The 19469-nt window shown below is 50.5% G+C and overlaps 1 protein-coding gene across 1 annotated transcript in view; it reads left to right on the top strand.

Moving 5' to 3' along the window:
- SIN3B (SIN3 transcription regulator family member B) overlaps positions 1-19469 on the top strand; it is a 41801-nt gene that overhangs the window by 15005 nt on the left and 7327 nt on the right. The window contains exons 6-14 of the mRNA XM_008157808.3: positions 8580-8702; positions 9828-9917; positions 10381-10499; positions 12252-12459; positions 14406-14522; positions 15822-16060; positions 16732-16915; positions 17161-17800; positions 18271-18440. Coding sequence (XP_008156030.1) covers positions 8580-8702; positions 9828-9917; positions 10381-10499; positions 12252-12459; positions 14406-14522; positions 15822-16060; positions 16732-16915; positions 17161-17800; positions 18271-18440 — 1890 coding nt within the window. The remainder of the gene's footprint in view (positions 1-8579; positions 8703-9827; positions 9918-10380; positions 10500-12251; positions 12460-14405; positions 14523-15821; positions 16061-16731; positions 16916-17160; positions 17801-18270; positions 18441-19469) is intronic.

The raw sequence follows: 19469 nt of genomic DNA, 5'->3' as shown, positions 1-19469 counted from the left end.
TATGCTTTAGTTGACGTTTGAGTCATTTCCACTTTTTGGCGATTGTGAGTAGTGGTGGTGTGCACATGTGTGTATAAGGATTTGTTTGAATTCCTGTTTTCAATTCCTTGGAGTCTACACCTAGGAGTGGAATTGCTGCATCTTGTTGCAATTCTGTATTTTGGAGGAACTTCCCAACTGTTTTCCATAAGCAGCCGCACCATTTAATGTTCTCGCTAGCAATTTCCATCACCAACACTTGGTAGTTTCCCTTTTAAAAAAAAAAATATATATATATATATTTTTTATTGATTTCAGAGAGGAAGGGAGAGGGAGAGAGAGATAGAAACATTAATGATGAGAATGAGAGAGAATCATTGATCAGCTGCCTCCTGCATGCCCCACACTTGGGATCGATCCCGCAATCCAGGCATGTGCCTTGACTGGCAATCGAGCCGTGACCTCCTGGTTCATAGGTCGATGCTCAACCACTGAGCCACATGGCCGGGCTCCTTTTTTTTTTAATTATAGTCTTCATGGTTGATGTGAAATGGTATCTCATTGTGGTTTTTATTTTTATTTCCGTGTTGGCTAATGACATTGAGCCTTTTTTTTCATGTACTTATTGGCCATTTGTATCTTCTTTAGAGAAATGTGCGTTCAAGTCCGTTGCCCATATTTTAGTTTGTCTCTTTGTTGTTGAGTTGTAAGAGTTCTTTATATATTCTGAACACTAGATCCTTATTAGATATTTTCCTTCATTCTGCATGTTGTCTTTTTTTTTTTTTACTGTCCTTTGATGCACATAAATTCAAAGTTTAATCAAGTCCAGTTACCTATTTTTTCTTTCGTTGCTCATGCTTTTAGTGTCAAATCTAAGAATCTATTGCCAAATCTCCTGAATTCAGGAAGGCTTCTCCATGTGTTTTCTTCTAATAGTTTTAGCTATTATATTTAGGTTGTTGATCCCTTTTGAATTAGTATTTATATAGAGTGTGAGGTAAGGGTCCAACTTCATTCTTTTGCATGTGGAGATCCAGTCACCCCAGCACCATTTGTTGAAGAAACTATTCTTCTGTTCCCATTGAATGGTCTTGGCACCCTTGTTGAAAACCAGTTGGCCATGATTGTATGAGTTTATTTATTGACTCTCTATTCCAATTCATTAATCTCCATGTCTTCCCTTATGCCAGCACCACACTGTCCTGTTTACTGTAGCTTTGTAGTAAGTTTGAAAGCCAGAAATGTGAGTCCTCCAGTTTTGTTCTTTTCTAAGAATGTTTTGGCTATTCAGGGCCCCTTGTAATTTCATAGAAATTTGAAGATCAGCTTTTCCATTTCTATGAAAAAGGCCATTGGGATCTTGATAAGGATTGCAATGAATCTTTCAACTGCTTTGGGAAGTATTGCCATCTTAACAATAGTAAACCTTCCAATCCATGAACATGCAACATCTTTCCATCTATTTAAATTGTCTTTAATTTCTTTCAGCAGTGTTTTATAGTTTTCAATGTACATGTCTTACACTGCCCTGGTTAAACTTATTCCTAAGTATTATTATTTTTTTGATGCTAATGGAAAGGAAATTTTCTTAATTGCATTTTTGATCGTTTATTGCTAGCATATAGAAACACCACTGCTTTCTGTGTGCTGATTTTGTAACCTGTAGTTTTTCTGAATTCATTTATTAGCTTTGTTTCTGTGCATTTGCTAGAATTTTGTGTGTATCAGATCATGTCACCTGCTAATATAGTTTCCCTTCTTCCTTTTCAATTTTAATGCCCCTCCCCCTTTTTTTTTTTGCCTAGTTCCCCTGGTAGAACCTCCAGTACTGTGGTGGGAGCAAACATCTTTGTTTTGTTCATGACCTTAGAGCAAAAGATTTAAGTCTTTCACCATTGAATATGCCGTGAGCTGTGGATTTTTCATAAATGCCCTTTATTGGATTGAGGAAGTTCCCTTCTCTTCCTAGTTTGTTGATTTCTACTTCCTCTTTTCATTTTCCTCTCTGTCCTGATGACGACTTGGAGTGTGAGCACAGAAGTCACACACACACACTTCACACTTCATCACCACCTCTCGTGGTTTCTGCTTCTGAATGAAGATGCTGTGAGGGTGGTCTCAAAGGGAGGCGATCAGGGGCAGCAGGAGTCTGGGTTTGGATGCCCTGAAGACTCTTGGTCCAGTCAGGCGGACTTCCAGTACGTGGGCTGGGGCTTGTCTCACGTGCCAATCCCCCTTCCCCCTGCCCATGTCACTGTCTCCAGGACACTTAGTGATATCCCTAAGCAAGGATGCCACCAGGAAATACTTCCAGATTCCAAGTTGGAGAAGCTCTGTGCCTATCAGTGGGGCTGATATTAAGTGCTGGAGCTGCAGCCCATCCTTTCAACCAGGTTGGAGCCCAGTGCATCCTCACTGAACCCTGTGAACACAGCCTGGACCATGGCACTTGCTTGGCCTCCTTGGGTGCTGTAGGTAGGCTTGAGCCAGTGCCTCCTGGGCCTTGTTTCCTTCCTGCCTCCTGCTTAGATGGGGACTCGACAAGCTGTTGTGCTTCAAGTGCCTTCTGCAAGGCCCGGCATGTGCTCAGTGCTCCATCTTTCTTTTCTCGGCAAAAGTCCCTCCGCTTCCTTCTGCATCCCTGGTAGTTCAAGCTGCATCCTGTCATACTCTGAAGCTCTGTCTTGCCCCCTTGTATGCTTTGTAGACCCCTTGGTTCTCATCCTCTTGGATCTGGGCCTTGCATCTCAGCCTTGGCAGCTTTTTCCTTGAATTCCATCTTCACAGGGAGATGGGCACCTGCCTTGACCAGAGATAGTGGGTGCAATGCCTGGAGCAGCAAGGGCTCATGATTGCACACCTTGGTCTAGTCTCACTTTGTCACCTTCTTGCTGTGGGAGCCTGGCAGGTCACTTTGGGAGCCTGTAGAAAGTGACCCTCTCTTCCTGGGCCAGTTGGAAAAATCCTTAGGGAAGTGCCTGGCCAAAGTGAGCCTGGGTCTTTGCTACTGAACCACCCTGGTAGTCGGTATAGTGGGTGGAGAATGCTGTTCATTGGGGTTTTGGGGGCATTGCACAAGAGACAGTAGGTAACTGATAAAATTGTCTGTCTACACTGTTTGTTCCAACTCTTAGCAATTTTGGGGCAAGGGTGGTCTTAGTTCTGATGAAATTTCATCTTGATGATGATTCTTCAAGCACTGGTGGATGGCCAGTGAGTGGAGCCTCTTGTCCTCTGATGGATGTGGTCGCAGCACCCCCTGGTGGGCATGACTGGAAATTTACAAAATTGGGCATAGATACACCCCATACTAAAAAATTAAGCATTTCCCCAGAAAACTGCCTGCCCACATTTTCTTTAAATGGCATTTGTTATCAATTCAGCAGTTTTTTAGAGTATGCTAGGTGATTAGAGCTACCTTACATATTTAGAAAGATTGAATCAGTGTTTAAATTATTAAAAACACGCATGTACTGGTACAATTTGTTATATAAAGTGATCTTTATATTATGTTCCTTTATATAAATACTAGAAGCCTGGTGCAAGAATTCTTTTTGGATTATTTTTTCTTTTTGCTTTTCGTGCACGGGGCGGGGGATAGGGGTAGAAGGGTGTCCCCTCAGCCCAGCCTGCACCCTTTCCAATCTGAGACTGTCAGACATCCCTCTCACAGTCCTGTACCGCTGGCTCCTAATCGCTCACCTGCCTGCCTGCCTGGTCACCCCTAACTGCCTCCCCTCCCCCCCCCCGCCGGCCTGATAGCCCCTCACTGCCTCTGCGTGCCAGCCTGATCACCCCCAACTGCTCCCTCCCTGCCAGCCTGGTTGCTCGAAACTGCCCCCCCCCCGCCCCACTTACTGGCCTGGTCACCCCCAACTGCCCCCCCTGCCAGCCTGGTCGTCCCTCACGACCCTCCCACCGGTCTGGTCACCCCACACAGCCTGCTGTTCAGTCGTTTGGTCATCCCACACTAACCCCCCTGCTGGCTTGGTCACCCCACGCAGCGGTCATACCTCACTAACCTCCAACCCGCCCCCCTCCACCGCTGGCCTGGTTGTAGGCAGCCATTTGTGAGGGTGTGACAGCCAATTTGCATATTACCTCTTTATTATATAGGATTTGGCTTTCTATCAAAATTTCCGGAAAAAGAAACCAAGATGAAATTTGATGTTGTCCTAATTGAACCTGACTGTTTGGCCTAGGTCAGAGTTGGCAGATGTTTTCCTGTGAAGGGCCAGGTATCTGGGGCTTTGCAGGCCAGGCATCCTGTGTTGCAAAGACTCAGTTCTGCTACCCTTTGGTGTGCAGGCTGGCACTCTTCTCAGGAAAGTAGCCTTGGACTGTATGTCAAGTGGGTGTGCCTATGTGCCAATAAAACTTTATTTATAGAAACAGGCGAAGAAGCATGGTGACTATGCCAACCCCCAGCCAAATGGGCTTTGGGTCCATCTAGCTCAAGCGTTCATAAGTTGGAACTGTTAACTTATGTTAGCTAATGCTGCCCTTTGGCTGGGCAAGCACTGGGTTTCCCCGTTGGCCCCCAGTCTCCATCCCACTCAGTGCATGTCATAGTGCCACTGCCTGTCTCCTTTAGGAATTGGTGTTTTCACCTATTCTTACATCTACAAAAGGAGATGAGAAATTTCCACCTAGTATTCTTAAGAGTAACTGAATCTGTAGATGACTATTCTCCCAAGAACTTTTCCCCTAAGGGACAAGTGTGGCCTGTAGTTAACAATAAGATTTTATTTTTATTTTTTAATCTTTATTGTTCAGATTATTACAGTTGTTCCTCTTTTTTCCCCCCATAGCTCCCCTCCACCCGGTTGCCACCCCACCCCATGCCCTTACCCCCCCCTACTGTCCTCATCCATAGGTGTATGATTTTTGTCCAGTTTCTTCCCGCACCCCCCACACCTCTTTCCCCTCGAGGATTATCAGTCCACTCCCTTTCTATATCCCTGATTCTATTATATTCACCAGATTATTCTGTTCATCAGATTTTTTTATTCACTTGATTTTTAGATTCACTTGTTGATAGATACGTATTTGTTGTTCATAATTTTTATCTTTATGTTTTTCTTCTTCCTCTTCTTAAAGAATACCTTTCAGCATTTCATATAATACTGATTTGGTGGTGATAAACTCCTTTAGCTTTTTTTTTAATCTGTGAAGCTCTTTATCTGACCTTCAATTCTGAATGATAGTTTTGCTAGGTAGAGTAATCTTGGTTGTAGGTTCTTGCTATTCATCACTTTGAATATTTCTTGCCACTCCCATCTGGCCTGCATAGTTTCTGTTGAGAAATCAGCTGACAATCGTATGGGTGCTCCCTTGTAGGTAACTAACTGTTTTTCTCTTGCTGCTTTTAAGATTCTCTCTTTGTCTTTTGCTCTTGGCATTTTAATTATGATGTGTCTTGGTGTGGTCCTCTTTGGATTCCTTTTGTTTGGGGTTCTCTGTGCTTCCTAGACTTGTAAGTCTATTTCTTCCACCAGGTGGGGGAAGTTTTCAGTCATTATTTCTTCAAATAGGTTTTCAGTATTTTGCTCTCTCTCTTCTTCTGGCACCCCCATAATTCGGATGTTGGTACGCCTAAAGTTGTCCCAGAGGCTCCTTACACTATCTTCATATTTTTGGATTCTTTTTTCTTTTTGCTTTTCCAGTTGGGTGTTTTTTTTGCTTCTTTGTATTTCACATCTTTGACTTGATTCTTGCGATCCTCTAGTCTGCTGTTTGATCTCTGTATATTATTTTTAATTTCAGTCAGTGTATGTTTAATTTCTAGTTGGTCCCTTTTCATATCCTCGAGGGTTTGGCTAAATTTATCGGCCTTTTCTAGAAAATTCTTGAAAAACCTTATAACTGTGGTTTTGAACTCTATATCCATTTGTTTGCTTTCCTCCATTTCTGTCATTTGTGACCTGTTTCTTTGTCTCTGCATTTTGGTTGCTTCCCTGAGTTGATAGAGTGGCTTTGTGTGCTAGGTGTCCTATAGGGCCCAGTGACTCAGCCTCCCCAGTTACCTGAGGTGGACACTCTTGGTGCACCCCTTTGTGGGCTGTGTGTACAGTCTTGTTGTAGTTAAGCCTTGATTGTTGTTGGTATCACTGGGAGGAATTGACCTCCAGGCAAATTGGCTGTGAGGATCAGCTGTGTCTACGCTGGGAGAACTTCTGTGCTGGAAACACCCTTATGGGGCAAGACTTGCTTCAGTGGGGCTTTGGTGTTCACTGAGTCTGCCCTTATGGATCTGAGGAGTTGTAATCTGGATGTTCCTACTCTGACTCCTGGGTACACTGGCTCTTGGATCTCCAAGGAGGTGCTAATTTAGCCTCTGCCTGAGGCCACCCAGCAGGAGCTATGGAGAGATCTACAGATTTCTTTGTTTGGGTTTTGGATATGCCCAGATGAGGCCCAGCTGTGAAGCAATGCAAGCTGCTGTGGGCCCTTGGGCCTTCTTTTGGATGTTCTGGGTCTTTCTGACTCAGCTGCAGTTTGTTAGGTAAGTTTAGATTTCAAAGGACCAGGCCATTCATATGCAAAAGCCTCTGCGCACAGCTTGGATGGGGCAGAGTCTCAGGGCGAAGCAAACAGCAATGGCTTCCCATCAGCCCTGCCCTAAGAGGCCCCCATGTCTCAGTGTCCTGCGGTAATCGCTGCAAGCACCTCTGAGAGAAAGCCGCCCTCAAGTTTCGCCCGATGCCAGACAGTCCAGTTTCTCCCCCTATGAGTCTGGGTCCCCAGAGTCTCACCTGGAACTGGAGTTCAGAGCAGTCGGGAGCTTGTGTCTCCTAGCGGTGAAAAAGCCAGCTCTGTACTCAGTTGCCAGCCCTCTCCACATGCACGCCTCCGTACCTCACTTCCGCAGCTCCTCTGAGTCTCAGTGTGCTTTTCTCTTCCCTTCTAGTTGTAGAATTTCCACTTAGCCAGCCTTCCTGTGGTTCTGGATAATGTCTGTTTTGTCTTTTAGTTGTAGTTTTGAAGTGGTTGTGCGTGGCAGCAAATTCAGGTGTTTACCTATGCTGCCATCTTGGTTTCTCCCCAGGATAAGATTTTATTACTGTCATCATAATCATTATAAAATAGTAGGTGCTCATGAAAAAATCAAGTATCAGTAAGAGTATCAAGTATGAAAAGTAAGTTTCCCTTCCTCTCCTTAGTTTCCCAGTCACTGTCCTCGGAGTTAAGCACCCACAGTGTCTTGTATTGAGTCCCTCTAGAAATTTCCACTGCGTGTGCAAACAAATGTTTATCCTTTTTTTTTTATTAATCCTCACCATGAGGATATTTTTTCCATTGATTTTCAGAGAAACTGAAAAGGTAGGGAGGGAGAGAACGGGAGAGAGAGGGGAGGGCCGGGGAAAACATCGATGTGAGAGAGACACATCAACTGGTTGCATCCCACACGCACCCTGATCAGGGCTGGGGAGCGAACCCACAACCCTATGAGGTACTTGTCCTTGACCTCTGGAGTTGAACCCGTGACCCTTTGGTGCTCAGGTCAGCGCTCTAACCATTGAGAACACTGGCTAGGGCTATCCCTTTTTTTTTTCATGGCATCCTGTTTATTCTGCTCGGGTTTTTTTTTCTTTTCTGTTTTACATAACAGTGTATCATGTACACTGGTCCCAGGCAGAGTCACACAGATGCAGAGCTCACTCTTACCTGGTAGATGCTGCTGTTTTGTTTGGGTGCAGCATGACGTGCTCACCCAGCCCACGCTTTGGGCCTATAGCACGTCCTTTATGTGGTGTCTCCCCGTCCAGGTCCCATGGTGGGGTGGGAATGACAATGTGGTGGGTGACTTGGAGTGCCTCCCCAGCCCTGCCCGCATCCTGCAGGAAAGCTGCAGTCTGTCCACCTTCCTCCACCCACTCCAGCTTTCCAGCACATTCACATAGATGCAAGTTCTGACTAGATTCTCCCAGACGCGTTTTTTGTAAATGTTGCTAACTCCCTATAGATACCCCACTTGGGAGAAACATCCCTAACCTGTTCATTGATGGCTGGTGTGGAGCCCGAGTACCAGCGATGAGCTCCCACCGAGTGCTGACATGCTCATTCATAGGAAAGAATACACATTGGGCTGGAAACCCACCCCCACCCCGCCCCCGCCAAGTGACCTGGAGGCTGTCAACTGCTTCCTCTTGCTGCTGGGGCTCTGTGCGTGCCAGTCTCCTCGTCTGAAGTGCTTTTCCCTTCTGGATGCACTTGAACTCCAGACCCTCATTATCAGTGGTCCATGGGTGAGTCCTACACACCCAGGCCCAGCTCCAGTGTTCACCCTATGGCCTCCCTCGCCTGACAGGACCCAGCCTCCATCATGGCCTTCTGTGAGCCTTCTCCCAGCTTCCTGGTGTTTGTCACACTGTCATGATCTGGGTACATGGATCTCTCCCCAGTAAATGTGAGCATCTCGAGAGTTGGGATCACCTCACATGTGGACAGAGCCCCTGGCCCGTGGCAGACAGTGCTCTCTGGAGCCGGGGGCCAAGCTGAAGGCTGTTCCAGGCACTCAGACAATGGAGAACCAGCACTGATGGGCCCAGCCGTGTCCCTCCAACGCTAACCACCTCCTGTGTGTGTGTCCTTAGTTCACAGGAAATGGGCCCTGCGAAATGAACAGTGTCCAGAAGAGTGAGCACGAGAAGAACCTGGAACACAGCAAAAAGCGCTCCCGGCCCTCCCTCCTCCGTCCTGTGTCAGCACCGGCCAAGGTAATCGCCAGCCTTGGGTGTGGATATACATGTGTGTGGGTACACGGCAGCCTTGCCTTCTCTGTACATGAACTGGGGAGCGGCATTCTCAGGCCCCAAGCAAGCAGGCCTGGGGCAGGAGGCTGAGTCTGGGCCCTGGTCTGGCTTGAAATGCACTGGCTGTGGGGCCTTGGGAAGTCAGCTCACCTCCAAGGGTGCTGCTCACCGGTTTCCCTGGATCACAAGGTTGTTGTGAGGAGTGTCACCTCCTCCTCGAGAAACCAGATGTAATGCTCACTCTGCTCCTTGTCACCATCATGGCTCTGATGGGCAGGGCCCAGGTACAGTTGTGCAGGTCGGTCCCTGCACCCGGTGCCCCGCTGAGGGATGGAAGGGGCTGAGGTCTAGCTCCTGTCGCACTCATCACCCGTGACAGTGATTTTCTCATTCCATCATTGTTTGTGCATCTAGGTGACTTCCTACTGTGAGGAAGGACTTCTCTTTACCCCATTTATTTACTTACCTATGTCACTATGAACTCCGGGTTATAATCCGTAACTACTAGTTTATCTCGATGCCCAAACTGTCCCAAAATTGTTCAGTGCGGTCCTTTCGGGGTGACTCCTGTGTCCCCTTGACACGTCTCCATCATTCTTCAGGCATCTGAAGATGGTTTTGTGGCCTCAGGAGTGCAGCCAAGTTTAGGTCCTAGTCAAGCTTAGAGACAAAAGTCTTCCAGAGACCTAAAATCTGGGCTTCTGTGGGATCCCACCAGTGCTGTCCTCTTCCTGTCCCTTTCCCATCACGGCCATGGCTCACAGGGTAAAACAGGCAGGGCGGGGTTTCTGATATTGTATCCAGGGGCATAGCCCCCTTGCTGTTCCAACTTCATGATGTTTCTGCCTGTTATCAATAGCCCTAAGCTGTCGAGACTTAGATCCCAGATTATGGGTGGGGCAGTCCTGTAACCTTCACCCTTCACTAGGCCGTGGAGGTGAGTGGTTCTGAGACGGTCATCCACAGGGGTCCTGGGCAGACCTCATCCAGCACCCAATGACAGTTTGTCAGAAGAACCCAGTGCTGGCCGTGCTGGCTCTGACAAAGATGGATGCACAGAGCACTGACCACGCGAATTTCTCTCCACAGAAGAAAATGAAGCTGCGTGGTAACAAAGACCTGTCCATCGCTGCCGTGGGGAAGTACGGGACTCTGCAAGAGTTCTCCTTCTTTGACAAGGTGACTGGTTGGACTCGGGTGTGCAGAGCGGGAGCTTCTGGGAAGGGAGCAGGGGGAGGAGAGGAGCTCTTGAGTGGGTCTGGGAGGAGGGCTGGCACCAGCTTTCACAGTGGGAGGGAGCGTGGGCCATCATTGAACAGATGGCAGGTGGTGCGCTGTAGGCGTCAGAGCTCGGGGCCGAGCTGGATTTGAGAACACACATCTGCCACGCCCCAGCTGTGTGAATTCTAAAGCAGAGCTCATGCTGGGGCTCCCATGGGGTCAGTGGCCTGAACCAGCAAGATGGTCCGTGCTATCTGAACTGTGAATGCTCAAGGAGAGCGTTGCCGTGCAGACCACGGCCAGTCACTTTAGAGCCAGCCCATGTTGGTGACTTGGTGTACCTAGTGATGGCTAAGCCACGTAGGCACAGGGCCAGGGTTGGGCCCAGCCCGCAAAGCCTCCTGACGTACTCTCCCTGCAGGTGCGCAGGGTCCTGAAGAGCCAGGAGGTCTATGAGAACTTTCTTCGCTGCATCGCACTCTTCAACCAGGAGCTCGTGTCCGGCTCCGAGCTCCTCCAGCTCGTCAGCCCGTTTTTAGGGTGAGCAACACTGCGCCAGGCTCTCCGCAAGTTTTGCTCCTGTAAACTGTCCACCTTTCTTTGGGCTATTATTTTGAAAGATGATAGGTACTTTTTTTGATACTGTCTTTAAATGGAAATTGTTGTGGAGATGGTTATAGATTCACCGGCGGTAGTAAGAAAGGACACAGATCCTAGGACTGGTTCCCCCATGGGAACATCTGAAGTCAGCACCACAACCAGGATGGTGACACTCGGGCAACCCACCCATCTGTGCAGGTTTCCCTATTTCTAGTTTGCGTGAGCGTGCGTGCGTGCGTGCGTGTGTGTGTACAGTTCTATCACCTGGGAAGGGAGTGCGTCTCACTACAGTCACGATACTCAATGGCTCCAGAACCACAAGGATCCTGTGCCGACCTTTGATACCCAAGCCCGTGTCCCTCTTGCTTCCTGCTCCAGTCCCCGCCACAGGCCCCTGGCAACCATCTCTGTGCTCCATCTCTAACACCTACACAACCAAAGTGTTATATAAATGGAATCAGGATCAGCTTTCCCACCCAGCATAAAACCCTGGAGATTCCCTCAATGTAGGCTTTTAAATTCTAACAGTCAGAAATTGCAGGAAGAATGAAAGACTAACTAGCATCCCAGCCACCCAAAGAGAAACACTGTTAACGACCAGCTTCCAGCACATCCTGCTCAGTGTGTGGGCGGCAGTGTGTGCGCAGCCCCAGGCTCGGGCAGTAGCTGGGAAGGTGGGGATGTTCTAGGACAGTGGTTGCCAACCTTTCGGACCTCACAGACCACCGGTTGGCAACCGCTGTTCTAGGAGGTAGACACGAACGCACGGTTCGTGCACAGTGAGCTTTAGGAAAAGGGGTTGGCCGGGTCCCAGCATTGCCTCCCCCTCACCAGCCCTGTCTTGTTGGGCAGGTTTCTTAGCCAGTCTGACCTCAGTTTCGGAAAGCTCCATGTGGGTTCTGTGCATAAGACCCTTCAAATAGAATCCATAATATGGCGAGTGTGCATTGTATATAACTGTATTTGTGGCCTATTTAGCCCCAAAGAAAACCCCAGGGGAGGAGCCTGCCTGGCTGTTATGGCAGGATCACTGTGCCAGCTGTCATAGTGACTGCTCTCGTGCAGTGGGCTTTGATACTCAATTTAAACATAAATCCAGGTGACATTGGGGTGGATTGCACAAAAACCTTCCCATCAATGTGCATGGCGGTTACATTATGACTTATGAGAATGTATCCATAGAGGGTGTTCCTAGGAGGGTCTCCCCGCTGGGGGAGAAAGACTCCGGAACAGAGCTTGGCAGACTGATCTTCGAGGGCCAGGGGCTAGGACTACCCAACTCTGACATTGTGCAAAAGAAGCCACAAGCAGTGTGTCAGGATGGACATCACTGTGCCAGTAAAACTTGATTTACAAAGACATGTATGGGCAGGTTGGTCGACCCTGGCCTCTTCCAGTCAAGGAGCATTGCTGACCCAGCTTCTGCCAGTCTAGGTTGTCTTTTCTAGAGTGTTTCAAGGCCTCCTCAAGTGGTGGGCCTGACTGGCGACAAAGTTTTGGGGGGCAGATTCACTCCCAAGTGGGGACTTGATGCACATCTGGTGCTAGGTTCCGCCTCCTGCCTCTCCTCCCTGAGCTTGCTTTCTGACCATCTTTAACCACAGATGTCTATATGGAGCCGTTCTGAAATCTCTAGATCCCTCCCACAAAGCCCTGGGGGTGTCGACTTACCATTTGTTTTTAATTCTGAAGGAAATTTCCAGAACTTTTTGCACAATTCAAGTCCTTCCTGGGGGTGAAAGAACTATCATTCGCCCCGCCCATGAGCGACAGATCTGGGGATGGAATAAGCCGGGAAATCGACTATTCATCTTGCAAGCGCATTGGATCCAGCTATCGGGCGCTCCCCAAAACTTACCAGCAGCCCAAGTGCAGTGGGAGGACGGCCATCTGCAAGGAGGTAGCTCCCTGGGGCTTATGTTGGCTTGTGTGGTGCATGCCCCCCCCCCCCAAAAAAAAAAACAACAACACACCCATCATTCTCATATATCAGATGAAAGACTGAATGTCAGCCCCCTAAATGTTGAGTAATGGATGTGCGGGGATGTGGCAAAACAAAATACCTGAGCAGAGGTGAGTTACCCTGTTGGCAGTTTTGGTAAGCCATGGAGCCCACGGCACCAGCATAGGGTTGGCACATTCCATCATTTTGCTGAGCCTGCTCTGTCCTGGGTTTCACTGCCCTCAGTATGATTTTGTTTAGTGTGACAATTGAATACTTCTTCAGGGTTAGAGGACAGGCTGTTACTGTATATCCAGAATTCAAGAGTGCCTGCTGGGTTCCAGGGATCAGCAAGGAACCGCCTATGGGCCAAATCCCAGCTGGTCCATTGGTTGTGTTTGTCAGTAAAGTTTTATTTTCACACAGCTACGGCCATTGATTTGCATATTGCCTGTGACTACTTTACTAAGACTAAGGCAGAATTGAGTAGTCCCCACAAAACTTGAAATATTTATTATCCGGCTTTATATATATAATATATATATATTATAATATTTTTATTGATTTCAGAGAGGAAGGGAGAGGGAGAGAGATAGAAACATCAGTGATGAGAGAGAATCACCGATCAGCTGCCTCCTGTATGCCTCCTACTGGGGATTGAGCCCACAATCCGAGCACGTGCCCTTGACTAGAATTGAACCTGGGACCCTTCAGTCCACAGGCCCAGGCTCTGTCCACTGAGCCAAACCAACTAGGGCTTTAATATATATTTTTATTGATTTTAGAGTGGAAAGGAGAGGGAGAGAGAGAGAGAAATATCAGTGATGAGCGAGAATCATCGATCAGCTGCCTCCCACATGCCCCACTCTGGGGATCGAGCCCACAACCCAGGCATGTGCCCTGACCAGGAATCGAACTATGACCTCCCAATTCATAGGTCAACGCTCAGCCACTGAGCCACACTGGCCGGGCTCATTTTTATAATTATTGAGGTAGATTTTCATGTCTCAGGTGGCTGGGAAATCACTGACAGTTTCCAGTCCCAGTAAGCATCTGGGCCGAAACGAGATGGGAGCCCAGGCATGTGATGCTTGCCTTGTGGTGTAGACAGATCCATGGAGTGAGCCCATGGTTAAGTTAGCTCTGATTCATAAATGCATCGTGCTGGGGGCATTGCCCTGAGAAGATGGACTTACTGGAGGTGTAGTTCTCATTGGCATGTATGTGCATGACATGTCCCTCCCTCTCTGATCTTCTTCCTGTCCTGACTCTGGTTCAGGGTCGGTGGAAGCTTGGCACTTGCTTACTCTTTTATTAACTCTACTAGAGGCCTGGTGCACAAAATTTGTGCACTTAGTGCGGGGGGTGGGGGGATCCCATCCCTCAGCCCAGCCTGCGCCCTCTCACAGTCTGGGAGCCCTCAGGGGATGTCTGACTGCCGCAGAGGCAAGAGAGGCTCCCGCCACCGTCAGTGCACTCGCCAGTGCACTCGCCAGCCGTGAGCCCAGCTTCTGGTTGAGCAGCGCTCCCCTGTGGGAGCGCACTGACCACCAGGGGGCAGCTCATGCGTTGAGCATCTGCTCCCTGGTAGTCAGTGTGTGTCATAGCGACCCGTCATTCTGCTGTTTGGTCGATTTGCATATTAGCCTTTTATTATATAGGATGAGTTGAGGAGCCAGTCCAGTGGGAGTGTGCATTATCTGGCTTTTTACAGAGAAAGTTTGCCAGCACCTGAAATACTATGATTGGTTCACTTGATCACATTTACTGTTTGTATGATAAGGGAATTTCCTGTAAAATCAGGGTGATATTACTTCTTATATTTTCTACACTGAACAGTACAGTAAACAGTTCTGGCAGCCAGGGCTTGTTGCCTGGGGTAACAGCATTTCCCCTTGATGCAGGTGCTGAACGACACCTGGGTCTCATTCCCGTCTTGGTCAGAGGACTCCACCTTTGTCAGCTCTAAGAAGACACCCTACGAGGAACAGCTGCACCGCTGTGAGGACGAGCGTTTTGAGGTGTGTATGCTGGTGCTGCAGGGCCCTCGAGTGGCCCTGAGTCCTGGCCAGGATGGTGAGGACATGGGGTGTGCCTTGTCCCCCATCCTCCATGGCACTGCCCTCACTCTCCCCTGCTCATCTCCCTCTCCATCCTGGGATGTATCCTGACCCTTCTTAACCTCCCCACCCCACCCCCGTCTCCTCTTGAGTGTCAGGGATGCCAGCACTTTCCAACAGGGCAGGTCCTCACAGATCTCTTTTCTGCCTTGCTTTCCTTCAGGCTGGGTAGGCAATGTATTTGAATTTAATTTCTTTAATTAAAATTAAGTTAGTTTGCCCGGCCGGTGTGGCTCAGTGGTTGAGTGTCGACCCAGGAACCGAGAGGTTGTGGGTTCAATTCCTGGTCAGGGCACATGCCAGGTTTTGGGCTCAGTCCCTAGTGGGGGATGTACAAGAGGCAGCTGATCGATGATGTTGCTCTCTCATCGATGTTTCTATCTCTCTGTCCCTCTCCCTTCCTCTCTCTCTAAAAATCAGTAAAAACATTTTAAAAATTAAGTTAGCTTAAGTTAATTTTTTGAAAATTTTGCTGACATGCAGCGTAAGAAATGACACAGCAATCAGGTTCCCTTCCCCAGTGGTAACAGCTTATAAGTCCCTGTCACAATATTACAGCGAGGTCAGTGACACTGGCACATTTCCCCCCTTGGGCTGTATTTGTGTGTGCATATGTGGCATGTGCATGTGTTGAATTGTGCATACACGTGTGTTCAGTTCTGCATGTCCCCACCTTTGGTGGTTCCTGTATTCACCACCACAGCCAAGATACTGAGCGGCACCTTACCACTAGGACCCCTCCTTCTGCCCTTTATATCTGAACACCTCCCTCCCAGCCCTGACCCCTGGCAACACTGACCTGTCCCTTCATCTCTCACTGTGGCACAAATGGAATCACATGGTATGTCTCCTTTGGGGATTGGCTCCCCCTGCACATGCCCTGAGAGTCTTCCAGAGGCTGAGTGCACCACGGGTCTGTTCCCTTTTTTTGCCAAGCAAAGCTTGCTCTCTGTGCCTGTGCAGGGGGTCAGCCAGCAGTGAATGGCCCATGGCTCTCGTCCCTCAGCACCAGGTCCTGCATTGGTGCCTCCCCTGACGATCCCAGCCCAGTAATCGGCCTCAATTCCTCAGGGCCGCACCTTCTAATGCCTGTCACACCCCTCAGACGTGCAGTTTGTTAGCTCCATCCAACCATCCCTTCTGCCAGCCCAGGCTCTTCCCCAGGGCCCCACTGACCCCTGCCCGCCTTCCTCTCCATAGTTAGACGTCGTCCTGGAGACCAACCTGGCCACCATTCGAGTGTTAGAAAGCGTGCAGAAAAAACTGTCCCGGATGGCCCCGGAAGACCAGGATAAGTTCCGGCTGGACGACTGTCTGGGGGGCACGTCGGAGGTGATCCAGCGTCGCGCCATCCATCGCATCTACGGGGACAAAGCTCCTGAGATCATCGAGAGCCTCAAGAAAAACCCTGTCACCGCTGTCCCGGTCGTTCTCAAAAGGTTCCCTCAGCTCTGGCCCCTGGGCGCTCGTTAGTGTTGGTCACAGATGTCATCGCAAGGTGGGGAGGGAGGTGGGGGGGCCCAGGGGCCTCAGGCTGCCTTCCTGGGTGTCTCAGTCTTCCTTCGTCTTCCAGTTCCCCTCCCGAGAGGAAAGCACGGTTAACACTTGTCCTAGTCCTTTGGCCACCACACACATAATTAGGTCGAAACATGAAGAGTGGGACCTGTCTCACGCTTGCCTTGTATTTAGTATTGTGTCTTAGGAACTTGTCCATGATAGTGAACAGGTGTTAAGTGCTGCCCTCAGTTGGGTGCTATGCTTGGCCCTGGGGTTGCAGAGCTGAGCGAGACCCACACAGTCCCTTCCCTCATGGGGTTCACAGTTGAGCCAACAGCTACATGAAATATGATCAGTGGCAGGGAGGAGGTTGGTTCCGTGGCAGCGATGTTTGAGAAACCATAAAACTGTCCACATTGGTCCTCCAGGACCATGGCTCCCTCCTTCCCTCCTTTACTCAGTACAGACAAGCCTGGAGCTGGTTGCCCACGTGTGCAGTGCATGGCTAGTCTGTGGATGGAAGACAGGCTGGTCCTAGTGCAGGGATGACTCAGGCGGGTGTCACAGGCTGTTCCCATGCTGTCCTTGTGCTGAGCCCCTCTGGCCCCCACAGGCTGAAGGCCAAGGAGGAGGAGTGGCGGGAGGCCCAGCAGGGCTTCAACAAGATTTGGCGGGAGCAATATGAGAAGGCATACCTCAAGTCCCTGGACCACCAGGCCGTGAACTTCAAGCAGAACGACACCAAGGCCCTTCGCTCCAAGAGCTTGCTCAACGAGATTGAGAGTGTCTATGATGAGGTGAGACCCTCCTCTGCGCTGGGTCTCTGCCTGTTTCCCAGCGGGTAGGCGGGGTTGGTAGCATTGCCCTCACGGCTCCCCTCAGGTTCCCTGGCCCCTAGGCACTGCTGTAGGCATTGGTGGTGGGAGGGAGGTTGGCCCTGTTCTGGTCCTGGTGCTGAGCAATGTGACACTGTTAAAGCTGAGGTGCAAATCTTGGGTTCTCCTAGCGGGTCTCTCCTGCCTGACATTCACCCTGTTCCCAGCACCAGGAGCAGCACTCAGAGGGCCGCAGCGCCCCCTCCAGTGAGCCACACCTTATCTTCGTGTACGAGGACAGGCAGATCCTGGAGGATGCGGCCGCACTCATCAGCTACTACGTGAAGCGGCAGCCAGCCATCCAGAAGGAGGACCAGGGCACCATCCACCAGCTGGTGCACCAGTTTGTGCCCAGCCTCTTCTTCTCCCAGCACCTGGACCTAGGGGCATCTGAGGACTCTGCTGACGAGGGCCGGGGGAGCCCCCAGGGGCAGAGTGTGGAACCTGGTGACCGGAAGAAGCCAGCGCCTGGGCCACAGAGCAGCCCCCCAGTGGAGAAGGGGCCCACCGGCGAGGGCTCCACCCCTGAGCAACAGCCACCGCCACCACCACCACCGCCACCGCCATTACCACCACCACCACACAAGCCCATGGATGACGTCTACAGCCTCTTCTTCGCCAACAACAACTGGTACTTCTTCCTGCGTCTCCACCAGACCCTGTGCTCCCGGCTCCTGAAGATCTACCGCCAGGCTCAGAAGCAGCTCCTGGAGTATCGGACGGAGAAGGAGAGGGAGAAGCTGCTCTGCGAGGGCCGGCGGGAAAAGGGCAATGACCCCGCCATGGAGCTGCGGCTGAAGCAGCCCAGTGAGTCCCCCAGCCCCTGTCAGAGCCCACGGATGACATGCAGGCGCTGGGAGACAGACGGGCAGTGGCCCCAAGGGTTTGAGTTCACAGCTTATGATTGGAAATGTCCCCTTGTGTTTTTCTCTGGCTTTTCATTTTGAAATAATCACAGTATCTCAAATGAGAAATCACAAAAATAATAGAGTCTCGAACACCCTTCCTAGCCTCCCCAAGCAGTAGCACCGCTTCTGGCTGTGGTGCCGTGGTAGGAGCAGGAAACCGGCATCGCCAGGCCACAGCCACAGCGCTTCTTGCCTGCCTCCCAAGCTGGGCCCCTTGGAACCACTGCCAGTCAAGCTTCCGTCCTGGAGTTGGGCCAACGTTAAGAAGCCCATGGTGGGAGGCGGGAACGTGGGCTGCTTGATTCTATGGAGATTCTGGATTCACCTTGTGGTTACAGCCCTGTGTGACCTGTCTCCGCCTACCCTTAGGTGAGGTGGAGCTGGAAGAGTACTACCCGGCCTTCCTGGATATGGTGCGTAGCCTGCTGGACGGTAGCATCGACCCCACGCAGTATGAGGACACGCTGCGCGAGATGTTCACCATCCACGCCTACGTCGGCTTCACCATGGACAAGCTGGTGCAGAGCATCGCGCGCCAGGTGAGGGGGTGCAGGATGGGCAGCGAGCAGAGTGACAACACCTCCTCAAGACTCCTTGCCAGTCCCCAGCTTTGAAAACCTGCCCGTCTATCACTCTCATGCTGTGTGGTTGTTCCATGCCAGCATCTTTCCTTTTTTTTTAACCAAGGTAGAATTCACATAACGTAATGTTAATAACCATTTTATTTTATTTACTAGAGGACTGGTGCACAAATTCGTGCACCAGTGGGGTCCCATGGCCTAGCCTGCGAGATTGGACAAAACCAGCTCTCTGACATCCCTCGAGGGGTCCTGGATTGCAAGAGGGCCCATGCCAGGCCAAGGGACCCCACCAGTGCACTATCAGGGCCGGGGAGGGATGCGGGAGGTTGGCCAGCCAGGGAGGGACAGTGGGAGAGCTCCAGGGCATGTTCCTGTCTCACTTAGCAGCAAGCTAACCTACCGGTCAGAGCATCTACCCCCTGGTGGTCAGTGCACGTCATAGAGACTGGTCAACCCGTTGACTGTCTGCCCCCTAGTGGTCAGTACACATCATAGCAAGTAATTGAGTGGCCTTAGCATATCATTAGCATACTAGAGGTCCAGTGCATGAAAATTCATGCACTGGAAGGGGGGTCCCTCAGCCCGGTCTGCCCCCTCTCTCAGTCCGGGAAACCTCAGGGGCGGGAGGCGACCTGGCGATCAAGGGAAGGCGATGCCCCCATCACACCTTTGCTGCTGCCACTGCCGGCAGCACAAGCCTCTGCCGGCCTTGGTTACCTGAGCCTCAGGCAGCCGCCATCGGCGGCTTGCCTGCGCCTTGGGCCAGCCCTGGGAGGCTGGACAGCTGCCATCCAAGGCTTACCTGCACCTCGGGCATCAGCTGGGCAGCCACCATCCGAGGCTTGCCTGTGCCTTGAGCCGGCCCTGGGGTGCTGAGGGGACTGGGGGACTCCAGAGGCAGGCACGCAGAGCTGAGGAAACTGGGCGCCGCCATCTTGTGGCTGTGGGTGCCGCCATCTTTGAGGGTGTGGCAGTCAATTAGCATAT

The sequence above is a fragment of the Eptesicus fuscus genome, chromosome 6 (assembly GCF_027574615.1).
Source record: "Eptesicus fuscus isolate TK198812 chromosome 6, DD_ASM_mEF_20220401, whole genome shotgun sequence".
NCBI classification, from domain to species: domain Eukaryota; kingdom Metazoa; phylum Chordata; class Mammalia; order Chiroptera; family Vespertilionidae; genus Eptesicus; species Eptesicus fuscus.
Note: the sequence above shows the minus strand (reverse complement) of the source record. Positions and strands in the feature narration are given on the sequence as shown.